This window comes from Eurytemora carolleeae, unplaced genomic scaffold, assembly GCF_000591075.1.
Source record: "Eurytemora carolleeae unplaced genomic scaffold, Eaff_2.0 scaffold258, whole genome shotgun sequence".
Classification (NCBI taxonomy): Eukaryota; Metazoa; Arthropoda; class Copepoda; order Calanoida; family Temoridae; genus Eurytemora; species Eurytemora carolleeae.
In genome coordinates, this window is record NW_019396226.1 from 38325 (window position 1) to 52304 (window position 13980).

The following is a 13980-nucleotide window of genomic DNA, read 5'->3' on the forward strand; positions in this document are numbered from 1 at the left end:
AACTAGGAACTAGGAACTAGGAACTAGGAACTAGGAACTAGGAACTAGGAACTAGGAACTAGGAACTAGGAGTTTTAAGCCAACGACCATTTTATTTACCCTAACCAGCTGTCAAATATCATTACAATATGTTCTATGTCATAGTTATTTTTAATGTCAATGAGTATGGATTCACATCTTTTGTTAAAGGTGGATTTCAAAGTCAACAAGAATACATTGCTTCTTTTGCTGAATCAATATGTATATATAAGTACACTGAATGCATTCCTGAAAATGAGATCTGAATAATTATCAACTTGTAAACTAACAATGAATGTTTATTCAACTGCGGTTTCTATAAATACAGATTAGAACAAATTATTAAAAATTATACTTTAAATTAGATAAAATTAAATTTTCTTCTTTGTTTTGCTTTCAGCTTAACCATCCTACATTATTATTTTATATTTTGTGTTTGAAAATAAATACTATAACTATAATTATAGAAGAGCTGAGAAACAATAAATGTATTTTGAATGTATCTAATCTAATATACTGCATTAATATCTAATATATTTAATTGGTTAGAGTCTTCAATTGATATTGAACTGAACACATGTTTCTTGTAATAAACATGTAATGTAGTTATAATCTCAGACCGTGGAATAATAAAAGAATTTTTTTGAATTCAGAGAGACTGTGGCGTTATTTCAAATAACACTTTTTCCAAAGGTGAAAATATTCGATTTACAACGGTACTTTTGTAACCTTTATCTGATATTCGTGTTTTTCTAAGCTTAAAAGTTTTTATTCTGTTAATTTCCATATGTTTTCCTGCAGTTGAATTACCCAAGTCACTTTTGTAGAAAAACTACAATTGAAAATTACCAGTTTTTAAAATTACAAACAATACGTACTTTACGTACTTTATACTTGATCGACAAAACTTTTAAGGTACTGTTGTGAATCGGAAATTACCTTTTTTGCATAGAGGATCACTTGAAATTACGCTCACAGTCCCTTTAATTCAATTTATATTATTTACAATACCTGATATTTTAGTTGAAGATCCTTCCGAGTAGGTTTAGGTCCTTCTATAGGTTTAGGAGGGTTGATCATTATTCTAAACTCCTGAAATATCTAGGTTTAGGAGGGTTGATCATTATTTTAAACTACTGAAATATCTAGTTTTAGGAGGGCTGATCATTATTCTAAACTCCTGAAATATCTAGGTTTAGGAGGGTTGATCATTATTCTAAACTACTGAAATATCTAGTTTTAGGAGGGCTGATCATTATTCTAAACTCCTGAAATATCTAGGTTCATTATTCTAAACTCCTGAAATATCTAGGTTTAGGAGGGTTGATCATTATTCTAAACTCCTGAAATATCTAGGTTTAGGAGGGTTGATCATTATATAATTATAAAAATCATTTTCTTTAGAATAGAAATCAAAACTTTCTAAGCATATTCCTTCGAGAATTTCAAATTTTATCAAATTTTTTTTAAAAAGAAACTGTAGGTGTAATTAACCTTTCATTTATATAGTGGCATATCAAAATCAGAATGTTTCCCTTTATAGCTTTTTTATCAAGATTGAATGATATAACCATGTTTTTAAATTATAAACTTAATTTCTTACAATTGTTGGGCTGCTTTAATTATGATTTGTGTAAGAGAAACAATGTATGGAATTGTCCGAATTAAACGCTTTTCATAAGCTAGGGAACGCAATTGTTCAAGAAACGGTTTAATGTGTGTCGTTGTGATTTGAACATGACTTAGATAAGAAATGAATTATTATTATTTTATAACCTTATAACTGATTCGTCCATCATTATCCTTGTCTGCAAACGTAAACATTTCTTCTACATCAGTCTCACTTACCTTAGTAATAATGATAATTATAATAATAATAATAATAATAATAATAATAATAATAATAATAATAATGATAATAATAGTAATAATGATAATAACAATAATAATAATAATAATGATAATATTTTTACTAAATATATTTACCGGGATAGGTAGATTGTTCATAATGAACTTGAAGTCTGTTTTGTTCAAATATCTGTCATGAATTTTATATTTTTTAGCTCTAAACAGTTCTGGAAGGGGGTCTGTTCCACATAACATCTAAACAAAAAAAATGGCAAAAATTAAAAAAATCAAAATTTTGTAATTTTTTTGTTTTATCGCTAAATATTTCATTACTTTTCTATTTCGAGACGCAAAATAAAACACCCAAGAAATCGAATAAATACTTATAGACAATACAATTTTTATTCCAAAAACTTTAATCTTTATTAGCGAAAATGGGCTTAAAGAAATGAAATCAGAACTTGAAAACATTTTCATAAATCTCAAAAATGATTTACCTTAAACATTACTTGTGCAAATTGTTCCTCATCGTCTTCTCTAAACTTGCGCAGAACCACCTGGACAGTGGACAAGTGAATTAGTTCGAAAACTCCCCAATGGGTGGCAGTATATATAATCCACTTAAACGTAATTTCAAGTAATTCTCCATTTATAGAGTGAGTCGAGTGCCCATTTCAAACTTTTGTCTGATCAAAGAATGAGATATTTATGTCTTCCTAGCCTAAAACTAATTTCTTCAATTGTGGAATAACGACATCTTCCTTATTATCTATTATTAAAGATAAATATGGTTTTATGTCGGATATGCCGGTCTCTAATTACAGGATCACTTGAAGTTACGTATATTAATACGGACCAACAGTTATGAATGAGATGAGCTTTGTACAAACGTGATCGTGATTATTTGCATCTCTTATACAGAGAACCAGAATATTCTGGAATAAAAAAACGATTTAAAGACTCCAGTTATACTTTAAATAGTGCAATAAACATCATATACAGCAATTGAGCAGTGTAAGCAGAGCAGACCAATTTAACTTAATAAGTAAATTAAAAATTACTGAGGCCGAATTGAAAGGATTTTAGCCGCGGCTCAAATATGATTGGTTCCACTTAAAATCATATTCGATGTTTCAATATTTAAGCCGGCGCTCAATTGAAACCGGTTTTTAGGGGATTTGAGACGCGGCTCAAATCCATTAAATTCTGACTCTGGTAAGCTTATTCGTTTTGTAAAAACATGAAATACACAACACTTCATAATTACTTTAATGTCATTTTCCTATTCCACAGTTTTCTGGTTCTCACTGTACAAACATTACATTATTGAGCTGAAACACACTTATTTAATGCTCTGCGAACAAAAATTTGTCCATTTTGAAGCAAAAAATTAGGATTTTCCAAAATATATACGAGACTGTATCTGGGAACAAGCTGGTGACATTAAAACCTTTCATGTCAACAGCTGAAAAATTTTATAATTTATGGATTAGGTCAAAGGTCAGGCGACACTTCAACATTCGGCGTGGTCTCAAAAGTGAATTCATAACTTTCAAAACTGAAAGGATATAAAAGTAAGACAAAGGACCCAGGCATAATACTTTAGTTGGTACGGCTCCGTTAGTTGGTGCATAATTTTGAAAACTGTTTGGATCATTATGAATGTTACAGAAAGTGCGGACTGCGGTATCTAGTTCTAGTTCTAGTTCTAGTTCATGAATAATGAATATAATTAAAATTTATAAATTAAAATCCGAGAAACAACATAGACGAAACTTGATAAGATAATACAAGATCTTAATTAGAATTTATTTATTAGGTTAAAGGAAGGAATCCGTCACATTTTATTCAGAGACGTAATATTTAACAAGATATATATATATATATATATATATATATATATGTAAATATTAATGCATAGATAAGGGTTTTTTTAAGGATGGAAGAGGGGGCGGGGTTTTAAAACGGAAACTTTTTGTAAAAATTAAACAATTTTTGAGTAAATTGTCAACATTGCCTCTATTTTTACTCTGTACATTTCCTTTTTTTAAATAACCCCCCTCCCCACACACCCTTCCACAGTTAATAGCGCCTCTGAAAGAATGCAAGGTTTTATCGGACATTTTTTTGTGTTTTGGACTTTTTAAAATAAGATGTCATCACGACTTAAATTTAATTTTACCTTGCAGAATTCTGGAAAGAATATTAATCCGTTTTTGGCAATCTCATTTGTCATATCAATAACTTCCTGCAGAAAATGAGATAAAAAAATTTAATAAAAAATGGGGGTTTTAGGGTTTCATTGATCCTTGATCATATCTATAAATATAGTTATAAAAAAAGGAAAAATTACAGATTGAAAATTTAAGTTTTTGTCACAAACTCTGATTTTTATCCCCTTTATCCTAGTTGTAGACTTTTGATATTTTAAACTATTTGATATTAGATCAAATACTCTAAGTTTAACATCAATGTTTATCAACAAATTGGAATAAGAAATTATGAGTTTATGAAAAAAAAATCATTTCAAAGAATTTTGTTCAACAACCTAATTAATTTTATAAGAAAAGAAGAATATAGTTTTTCCACCGTTTGTAAAAGAAAAAAAATAAGTTTTTATATTGTTTTTATTTATGATGTTTTTATGTTGATGCTATTTTTATATTAAAATTACTCGGTGCACACCTGCTAATCTTAAAATAAGAGAAATAAACTTCAAATTAGAATTACTTCTAAAGTTTAAAAAGGAGGTGTTAATTTTTTAAAGGACAGTTCGTGTAAATCCAATTGACCCTTTATTTAAAGGTTTTACATGCTTGTTATCCCATTGATACTCAAAGGTTTAAAAGTTTACATGCTTGATATCCCATTGATACTCAAAGGTTTAATAAGTTTACATGCTTGATATCCCATTAATACTTAAAGGTTTAATAAGTTTATATCCCATTGATACTCAAAGGTTTAAAATTTTACATGCTTGATATCCCATTGATACTCAAAGGTTTAATAAGTTTACATGCTTGATATCCCATTAATACTTAAAGGTTTAATAAGTTTACATGCTTAATATCCCATTGATACTCAAAGGTTTAAAATTTTACATGCTTGATATCCCATTAATACTCAAAGGTTTAATAAGTTTACATGCTTAATATCCTATTTATACTCAAAGGTTTAATAAGTTTACATGCTTAATATCCTATTTATACTCAAAGGTTTAATAAATTTACACGCTTGATATCCCATTGATACTCAAAGGTTTAATAAGTTTACATGCTTGATATCCCATTGATACTCAAAGGTTTTAAAGTTTTACATGCTTGATATCCCATTGATACTCAAAGGTTTAAAAGTTTACATGCTTGATATTCCATTGATACTCAAAGGTTTAAAAGTTTACATGCTTGATTTCCCATTGATACTCAAAGGTTTAAAAGTTTACATGCTTGATATCCCATTAATACTAAAAGGTTTAATAAGTTTACATGCTTGATATCCCATTAATACTCAAAGGTTTTAAAGTTTACATGCTTGATATCCCATTGATACTCAAAGGTTTAAAGGTTTAAAGGTTTAAAGGTTTAAAGGGTAGTATTGTGAATCGGGTAAGTAGCTCTTTAGTTAGATTTACATGGAATTACCTCGACAGTCCCTTTAAAAGATAACAATCCCTTTTTTATAGTTGAGAAATGATTAATGAAAAGATTATTTAAACCTGCTCCATTGGATTTAGTCCAAGAACCACCAGTGCCGTGTGCAAATCCTGAAATTTAAATCAAATTTAACTTTAGTTAAATTTAATCATTAAAAATGTAAATCCACGAATTTATATTTATAATGTTCTTAGTTTCATTTTTCATTAAAAAACCAAAGACTTTAAGTAGGACTTCAAATCTTTGTCTAAGAGAAAATGTATTGAATTTACGTGATTTTTTTTTTAAATTGACAAATTTCTATTTTTTGAAGTGTCATTTAAAATTACGTTTCATTACATAAAGAAATGGCTAAAGAATAGATATTATATATTTTTACCCGTATTTAAATGAAAATTTAAAATCACAGGTAACAAAGTAATGAAGGGGAACTGTTTTAACTGTAATGCTTTTAATGAATCTGTGAGAATAACAATATTTAAAGAAACTGATCAGTGATTAGTTTCCACAAACTACTATTTTAAAATCCATCACGCGGATTTAACGGTTCGGGTCTTATCCCGAAGAACTGTGACTTTCGAACCGAATTAGAACTGTTAAACACAATTTTCTTTTTTATATTTGTCGGGATGTTTTAAACAAAACCGTGTAACAGGACAATAAAACTACATAAGTTTAAAGATTGTTGAATTAACACCAACGCGTGACTGAATTTGAAAAGGAGAAACCGAATGCAGCTCGCTCTGGCTAGCCTTTGATAATGTTAACCATTTTCATCTAACAGACGGTCTAAAACAGGGGGATGATAGTTCTCTACCTGTGTGCTCAGTTAGCTGTACTGTACACTTACAATTGTTTGCTAATATTGATATACTAAGGTTAGGCCAGAATCAACTTATAATAAGCAGTACGCTCACGGTATAGTTTAAGGCCTATATACTTAGTGTAAAGGATTAGCGTACATCATCACTCTATACACTAAAATCTCGTTAGTATAAAACAAAAGGTTCAAAAGTACAAAAATACAAAACGATGTGAGTAATCCGTTTCTTTACTTACATATTAACTCCATGTCATGTTTAGTTTAACAACTCTTTTTCTTCTTTCAGTAATTAGGTTTTTTATAAAATATATTGATTTAATGTGTCTTTTGGTGCCTTAGTAAACAAACTTAAATATAGATTTTAAATCTATATTTATATTACACAGGAAATAATAATATAGTGAAAACTTATTTAGCTAGCTACCTTGCTTTGTCTGGAAATTACATTTTCCCCATTAAAGTAAACCCACTCAACTTAGATTTTCTTTACCAAGCTACGAACATTCCTGTGATTCTATCGAGTTCCCCAATAGAATTTTTAGACAAATTGGTTCAATGGTTCAAGAGTTGTGATCGGACAAACAAACAAACATAACATGAAACCTGGAGTTCCATATAACCTGAGGTTCCATGAAACCTAAAGTTCCATGCAACCTGGAGTTCCATGAAACCTGGAAATCCATGAAACCTGGAGTTCCATGAAACCTTGAAGTCAATGAAACCTAGAGTTCTATGAAACCTTGAAGTCCATGAAACCTAGAGTTCTATGAAACCTACAGTTTCCGTAAATGAAAGCTTCATGAAACCTCAAGTTCACGAAATTTTGAGCTCCGAAACCTGGAGTTCCATGATACCGGGAGTTTCTTGAAACCTAGAGTCCCATGAAACCTGGAGATCCATGAAACCTGGAGTTCCACGAAAACTGGAGTTTTATGAAACCTGAAGTTTTAATTTCCATGAAACTTAAAGTTCCAAGAAACCTAGAGATCCATGAAACCTGGAGATCATGAAACCTGGAAATCCATGAAACCTGGTTTTTCATGAAACCAGGAGTTCTATGAAACCTGGAGTTCCATGAAACCTGAAAGTTCCATGAAACCTAGAGTTCTATGAATCCTGGAGTTCTGTAAAACCTGTTTTTTTTAAAACCTGAAGATCCAATTTCCATTAAACCTAAAGTTCCAAGAAACCTGGAGATCCGAGAAAACTGAAGATCCATGAAACCTGGAGATCCATAAAACCTGGAGATCCATGAAACCTGGAGATCCAAAAAACCTAGAGATCCATGAAACCTGGAGATCATGAAACCTGGAAATCCATGAAACCTGGAGTTTCATCCCAAGTAACAAAAGTGAGGAATTTCCCCAGATTCTCCAACCGTGGCGACTTTCTTTAAGGAATTTCCGACGAATTTCTCGAGAATCATTTCCTGTAACTGATTCCTCAGAAATTCTCGAAAATTTCCCTAGAATTGGTCCCCAAGATGAGAGATTTTTGTGGGATCACAGTTTTGAGACAGAGTTCCATGATACCCGGAGTTTCTTGAAACCTAGAGTTCCATGAAACCTGGAGTTTCATGAAACCCGGAGTTTCTTGAAACCTAGAGTTCCATGAAACCTAGAGTTCCATGAAACCTGGAGTTCCATAAAACCTGGAGCTCCATGACCACTGGAGTTCCAAAATACCTTAAGTTCCATGAAACCTGGAGTTCCATGACCCCTGGAGTTCCATAAAGCCTGGAGTTCAAACCTTGAGTTTCTTGAAATCTGGAGTTTCATGAAACCTGGAGTTCCATGAAACCTGGAGCTTCATAAAAACCTGGATTTCCATGAAACTTGGAGTTCCATGAAACCTGGAGTTCCATGAAACCTGAAATTCCATGAAACCTAAAGTTCTGTTCCATGAGTTCCACAAGTTCCATGGGTTTCATGAGTTCCATGAGTTCCATGGATTCTATGAGTTCCATGGGTTTCATGAGTTCCATAAGTTCCACGAGTTCCATAATTTCCATGGGTTCCATGAGTTCCATGAGTTAATGTAAATGAAGGATAACCAGAAAACATAAATGGATTTTTTCCTACATTTAAAAAAATATATTTTCCAATATGGAAAAAAGGTAAGTAAAGCGTACTATTTTGTGTTTGTTTTTGAAAAAACTGATTTTTAAAGAAAAAAAGAAAGTCCCGACATAATATGAAAGAAAACTATTTTCTGATAAAGATCAAGTTTAATCCTGGCTCATGGATCATACTTAGTCAAGGTTAGTGTATTTACTTCATGTTAAAGTGTAATTATAGGTTTGTTAAAAAAAATTTTTTTTCAAATCTGTAACATAAATCAATCTCTGTAAGAGAGTTACAGGAAAGTTTCTGGAAAAAAACCCTGGAAATTAAATCTCAGGAAAAAGAGCTAATTTCCTTCAGTCCAGAAAAATTTCCTGACAGGACAAAAAGTTCTTGGTTTTAGATTCCTGGGACTTTCTTTCAAAATTCCTAGAAAGCAAATCTTAAAACAGAAAACTTTACTTCAAAGACCATTAATTTTTAAGACTTTTTATCCACGGAAATTTCTAAAGCAAAATTTTACGACTTTATTTAAACAAAACATTCTTCAGGAAACTTACTGGGCGTTTTAAAAATCGGGATATACAGGGTTCCTCACAAAGGATCAAACTGAAGATCTATAGGTTTATTTTTGTTCTTGGTCTTTGATCATGGTTTTCTTAAAGATTTGTTAAATTATTTAGCAAATAAACCTGAGCTGAAAACTTCAGAATGAGATATCCTTAATCCTGATCGGTTAATCAATCTGGAGATTGATAACAAGAGGAGAGCATGCATTATTTAATCTTGAGATTAAGAAAAAGAGGAGATCAAGCATTAATCTCGATATCCACCATTCAAAAGTTATCAGCTCAGAGCTGGGAACTTTAGAATGGTGGATATCGGGATTAATGCTTGATCTCCTCTTTTTCTTGATCTCCAGATTAAATAATGCTTGTTATCCTCTTGATATTAATCTCCAGATTTTTTACCGAGCGGGATTATGGATATTCCATTCTGAAGTTTTCAGCTCAGGTATGATTTCGTTGAGTCGTTTCTGAAGTCTCATCCTTTATACGCATTTTATTGTTTATTTACCTTTGCGTCTATACATGCTTCTCGTAAACCAGTTTCGTACTGTCTGTTCAACAGGGGTTTATTTTTATTCAGAAACCTGTGGAATGAGAAGAGACAACATTAAAGCAATATTAAAAAGTATTTAATGTTCTTCAAAACAAGTTTACTTGGGACTCTGTTACCCTGCACAATTGTTGTGTCTAATTTTCATTCAACTATTTAAAGTCTTAAAGTCGTCTTTCTATTCCAGAGTTTTCTGTTTCACACTGTTTCTTATTCTTGAGTGTTAATGTAGAGTTCAAACTAAGAAATCTATTTTTAGTTGGTTTCCCAAACCATATTACGTTTATCAGAGATGGAACTTAAAGAATTTGAGCCGAGGTTTAAATCCGCCAAAACCCGGTTTAAATTTAGCACCGGCTTAAATCTTGAAACATTTGATACAATTTTAAGTGGAACCAACCTTATTTAAACCACGGCTTAAATATAAACCGCCGCTCAAATTATTTAAATTTGGCCACTGGTTAATATTAGAACTCCAAAATATTTTTGTTCTTCATATATACCTCTTCTAATACCTCTTCAATAGGAAGGTTTTTGATTGAAAGGATTGTAGATTTCAATCAAACAATCAATTTACTTCACCTTGATGTGATTTATTTGATTTTAGATTACTTGTAATTACCCCACTTTTTGGGATTGGGAAAACAGCTATTACTAAGTCTATCCTACTGCTAAAGAGAATTAGAATGCTCAAAACTGCCAACTGAAGCTTAAAGGTCCGTACACAAATCTTTATCTGTATTTATTGAGTAAATATTTTACATAGAGGCTCATATTCAGAGATAATTAAGTTAATTTATGTTTGTATTGTGGCATGTCTGATTCACAACAGTGCCATGTAACCCGTTATCTGATCAACAGTGTGGAAGATAACGTTGTTTTTCTAGCTTGAAAAGTGCTTAATTCTCATAATTTACTCTAGTGTTTCTGTAGGAAAGAAATCCGCAAGTCACTTTTATTGAGAAAGCAAATTTGGAAGAACCAACAAGAAAAAAAACATAGATATCCCATTCCTTCTTGAAGAGACAAACAAGGGTTGTGAATAGGACATGTCATGATGCCACCCTTCACATGGAAATTAACAAAAATAAATAATAATAATAATAATACACCCCCCTAAAGACTGTTGTCACAACCTCTAGTTCACTTTGAGTAAACTCCTTCGGGGGAGGCATTTCTGAAATGATAATAATATGTAAAATTTAAATTGGTAAAAAATTGGTAAAATGGATAAAAATAGTAAAAATTGATAAAAATTGTAAAAATTGGTAAAAAATTGTAATAAAAATTGAAAAAGATTTGGTAAAAATTGGTTATAATTGGTAAAAAATGGTCTCACATTACATCTTTATATTTTAAACACAATTGTAAATTTAAAAAATGTAAATTAAAAATGCTTGAATATTGGGTCAAAAATAATGAGATAACCCCTTCATCACTTCCCACCCCCACCACCCTTTTATAAAATCCTCAAAATATTCTATATGTAAGTTCATGTTAGTTTGTGAGTGTATATGTTCGTGTGCGTGTGTGTGTGTGTGAATGATGTTGATGGTAGTATGGTATACCGTAAACTAGAGGTTAAAGAATAACCAAGAAGGAGTCCTCCCCCCCCCCCCACTTCATACCATACTTTATACCGTACATTTATCGTCGAACATAAACCCATGAAAACTAATCATGAGGCATGAGAGAGGGGGGGGGGGCAATGACATTTTTTTTTAATCAAATAAAAGGAAAAAAATATAAATGAGTCAAATTTTTTTCATAAAATTTCTCCTCGAGTTTTAGTGAAATGTCAACATATTCTAAAATGTTGACTTTAGGGATGGGAATCTTTTTCATAGTCATCTTTTTATAAAAGATATTAATTTCAATATGATTTGGCCAAAAGTTTTTCTTTGACCTTACATATTATATCAGGGTAAAAATTGCTATATTACCAAACCAAATATCGAGACTTATTGTGGAGTCTTTTAAGGAAATTGTAGATGTTTTTTTTTCAAGTCAAGAAACCCTCGATTTATAAAGGAATCTTCCATATTCTTGATCTAATCTATGCTGTAAGGAATCTTTCATATTCTTGATCTAATTTATGTTGTAAGGAATCTTCCATATTCTTCATCAAATTTATGTTAAAAGGAATCTTCCATATTCTTCATCAAATTTATGTTGAAAGGAATCTTCCATATTATTGATCTAATCTATGCTGTAAGGAATCTTTCATATTTTTGATCTAATTTATGTTGTAAGGAATCTTCCATATTCTTGATCTAATTTATGTTGTAAGGAAACTTCCATATTCTTGATCATATTTATGTTTTAAGGAATCTTCCATATACTTGATCAAATTTATATTAAAAGGAATCTTCCATATTCTTCATCAAAATTTATGTTAAAAGGAATCTTCCATATTCTTCATCAAATTTATGTTGAAAGGAATCTTCCATATTCTTGATCAAATCTATGCTGTAAGGAATCTTTCATATTCTTGATCTAATTTATGTTGTAAGGAATCTTCCATATTCTTGATCTATTTTATGTTGTAAGGAATCTTCCATATTCTTGATCTAATTTATGTTGTAAAGAATCTTCCATATTCTTAATCAAATTTATGTTGTAAGGAATCTTCCATATTCTTGATCTAATTTATGTTGTACGGAATCTTCCATATTCTTGATCTAATTTATGTTGTAAAGAATCTTCCATATTCTTGATCTAATTTATGTTGTAAAGAATCTTCCATATTCTTGATCAAATTTATGTTGTAAAGAATCTTCCATAATCTTGATCTAATTTATGTTGTAAGGAATCTTCCATATTCTTGATCTAATTTATGTTGTAAAGAATCTTCCATATTCTTGATCATATTTATGTTGTTAAGAATCTTCCATATTCTTGATCTAATTTATGTTGTAAGGTATCTTTCATAATCTTGATCTAATTTATGTTGTAAGGAATCTTCCATATTCTTGATCTAATTTATGTTGTAAAGAATCTTCCATATTCTTGATCTAATTTATGTTGTAAAGAATCTTCCATATTCTTAATCAAATTTATGTTGTAAGGATGATATTATTAATGTTAATATATCTATATATAAATTTGGCTTGTCTGTTTGTCTGTCTGTCTGTTTGTTTGTTTGTTTGTATCCAATAAACGTCAAAACGGCTGAACCGATCGGGCCCAAATTTTTTGTGGGACATCTAGGGACCCCAGGGAAGGTTTATGAATGATTGAAATTTTAAAAATTTGTGTTTTAAAGGTTTTTAATTTTGTAAAAAAATTTAAATTTTTGAAAATCCGTGATTTTTTTTTTAAAAATCCGCAAAATTTTTTTCATCTTTGTTTTGAAATGTAAATAAAAAGAACATGTTCACAATTTAAATAGAAGATGGGCGCGAAGCGCACTAAAATCCTAGAAAGAAGGGCGCGAAGCGCCTTGAATTTCTAGTTTATAAAAATTACATCATAATTTACACTTGATAAGATAAATATTTTAAGGGTATCGTTGTGAATCAGGCATTTCCATCTTTGCAAAGAGAATGACTTAAAATTACGCCTTCAGTCTTTTTAACTGCATAAAGTACATTAATTTTCACACCGTAATATATCATTATGTTCTTACTGTCGAAGAATTTTTTTCTTTTTTTAACATAAAAGTTCATTTAAAAAATGTTTATTTTAAACGAAATTATTTTTAAAAGTTCATTTTAAAAAAGCAAAGTACTATTGCAAGGAAAGTTAATTGCGGTCGCGTAAACTCTGCGTACATATTGAAACCAGTTCTCTTTGGGCGGAATTTGTAAACAAGAACAGATGCATTAGTGTTCGACTAGTATCCGAGGAGGATAAAAGCATTTAATTTTGATAATTTTGAAAATTCACATAATAGTTTCCTTTGACCAAATATTTCATAACATTATTTTTGTGAAAATGGATTCCATGTCAGGCTGTGACATCCGTCTTGTATTTACTTTTCCGCCCAAAGACAGTACACTGCAGTACAAAAAATGCGTACTCCTCTGAAATAACTTTTCTTGCAATAGTACCTTGGAAAAAAGTATATTTTTAAAGTTCATTAAATTTGTTTGTAGTAATTTTTTGCCTGAAAACCCACTATTAGCTTAGGCATCCCAAAACATTTTATTAGCCATCGGCTTGCCATCAGCTCCTGACTATGGCAGTATGGATTTCCGACCAATATGTAGGGATGGGAATTATTTAAAAAGTACATGGCATCAAATATTCTGAGCTATTTTTCACACTTCAGAACTATATATTCTCGATAAGTTTGTTTTTATTACAGTATAAATATTTTTCTCAAATATATTAAACAAAGCAATTTGACTAATTGTTTCGAAAAGTCGATTTTGTTCATTTTTTTGCCAGAGTAAAAATTTGCATAATAAAAGCAAAATAAATATGAAGCTAGTGTGAAAGAGGATAAACATCT

General features: G+C 30.6%; 1 protein-coding gene across 1 annotated transcript in view; it reads right to left on the reverse strand.

Annotated features, from left to right (window-relative positions):
* Window positions 1-10697, reverse strand: part of LOC111698712 (calmodulin-like protein 4) — a 15749-nt gene extending 5052 nt beyond the window's left edge. Inside the window, exons 1-8 of the mRNA XM_023469120.1 lie at window positions 10641-10697; window positions 9483-9525; window positions 5582-5629; window positions 4049-4114; window positions 2364-2423; window positions 2005-2121; window positions 1795-1866; window positions 1030-1110 (exon numbers count right to left, since the gene is read on the reverse strand). Coding sequence (XP_023324888.1) covers window positions 1030-1110; window positions 1795-1866; window positions 2005-2121; window positions 2364-2423; window positions 4049-4114; window positions 5582-5590 — 405 coding nt within the window. The 5' untranslated portion in view covers window positions 5591-5629; window positions 9483-9525; window positions 10641-10697. The remainder of the gene's footprint in view (window positions 1-1029; window positions 1111-1794; window positions 1867-2004; window positions 2122-2363; window positions 2424-4048; window positions 4115-5581; window positions 5630-9482; window positions 9526-10640) is intronic.
* Between the last annotated feature and the right edge of the window lie 3283 nt (window positions 10698-13980).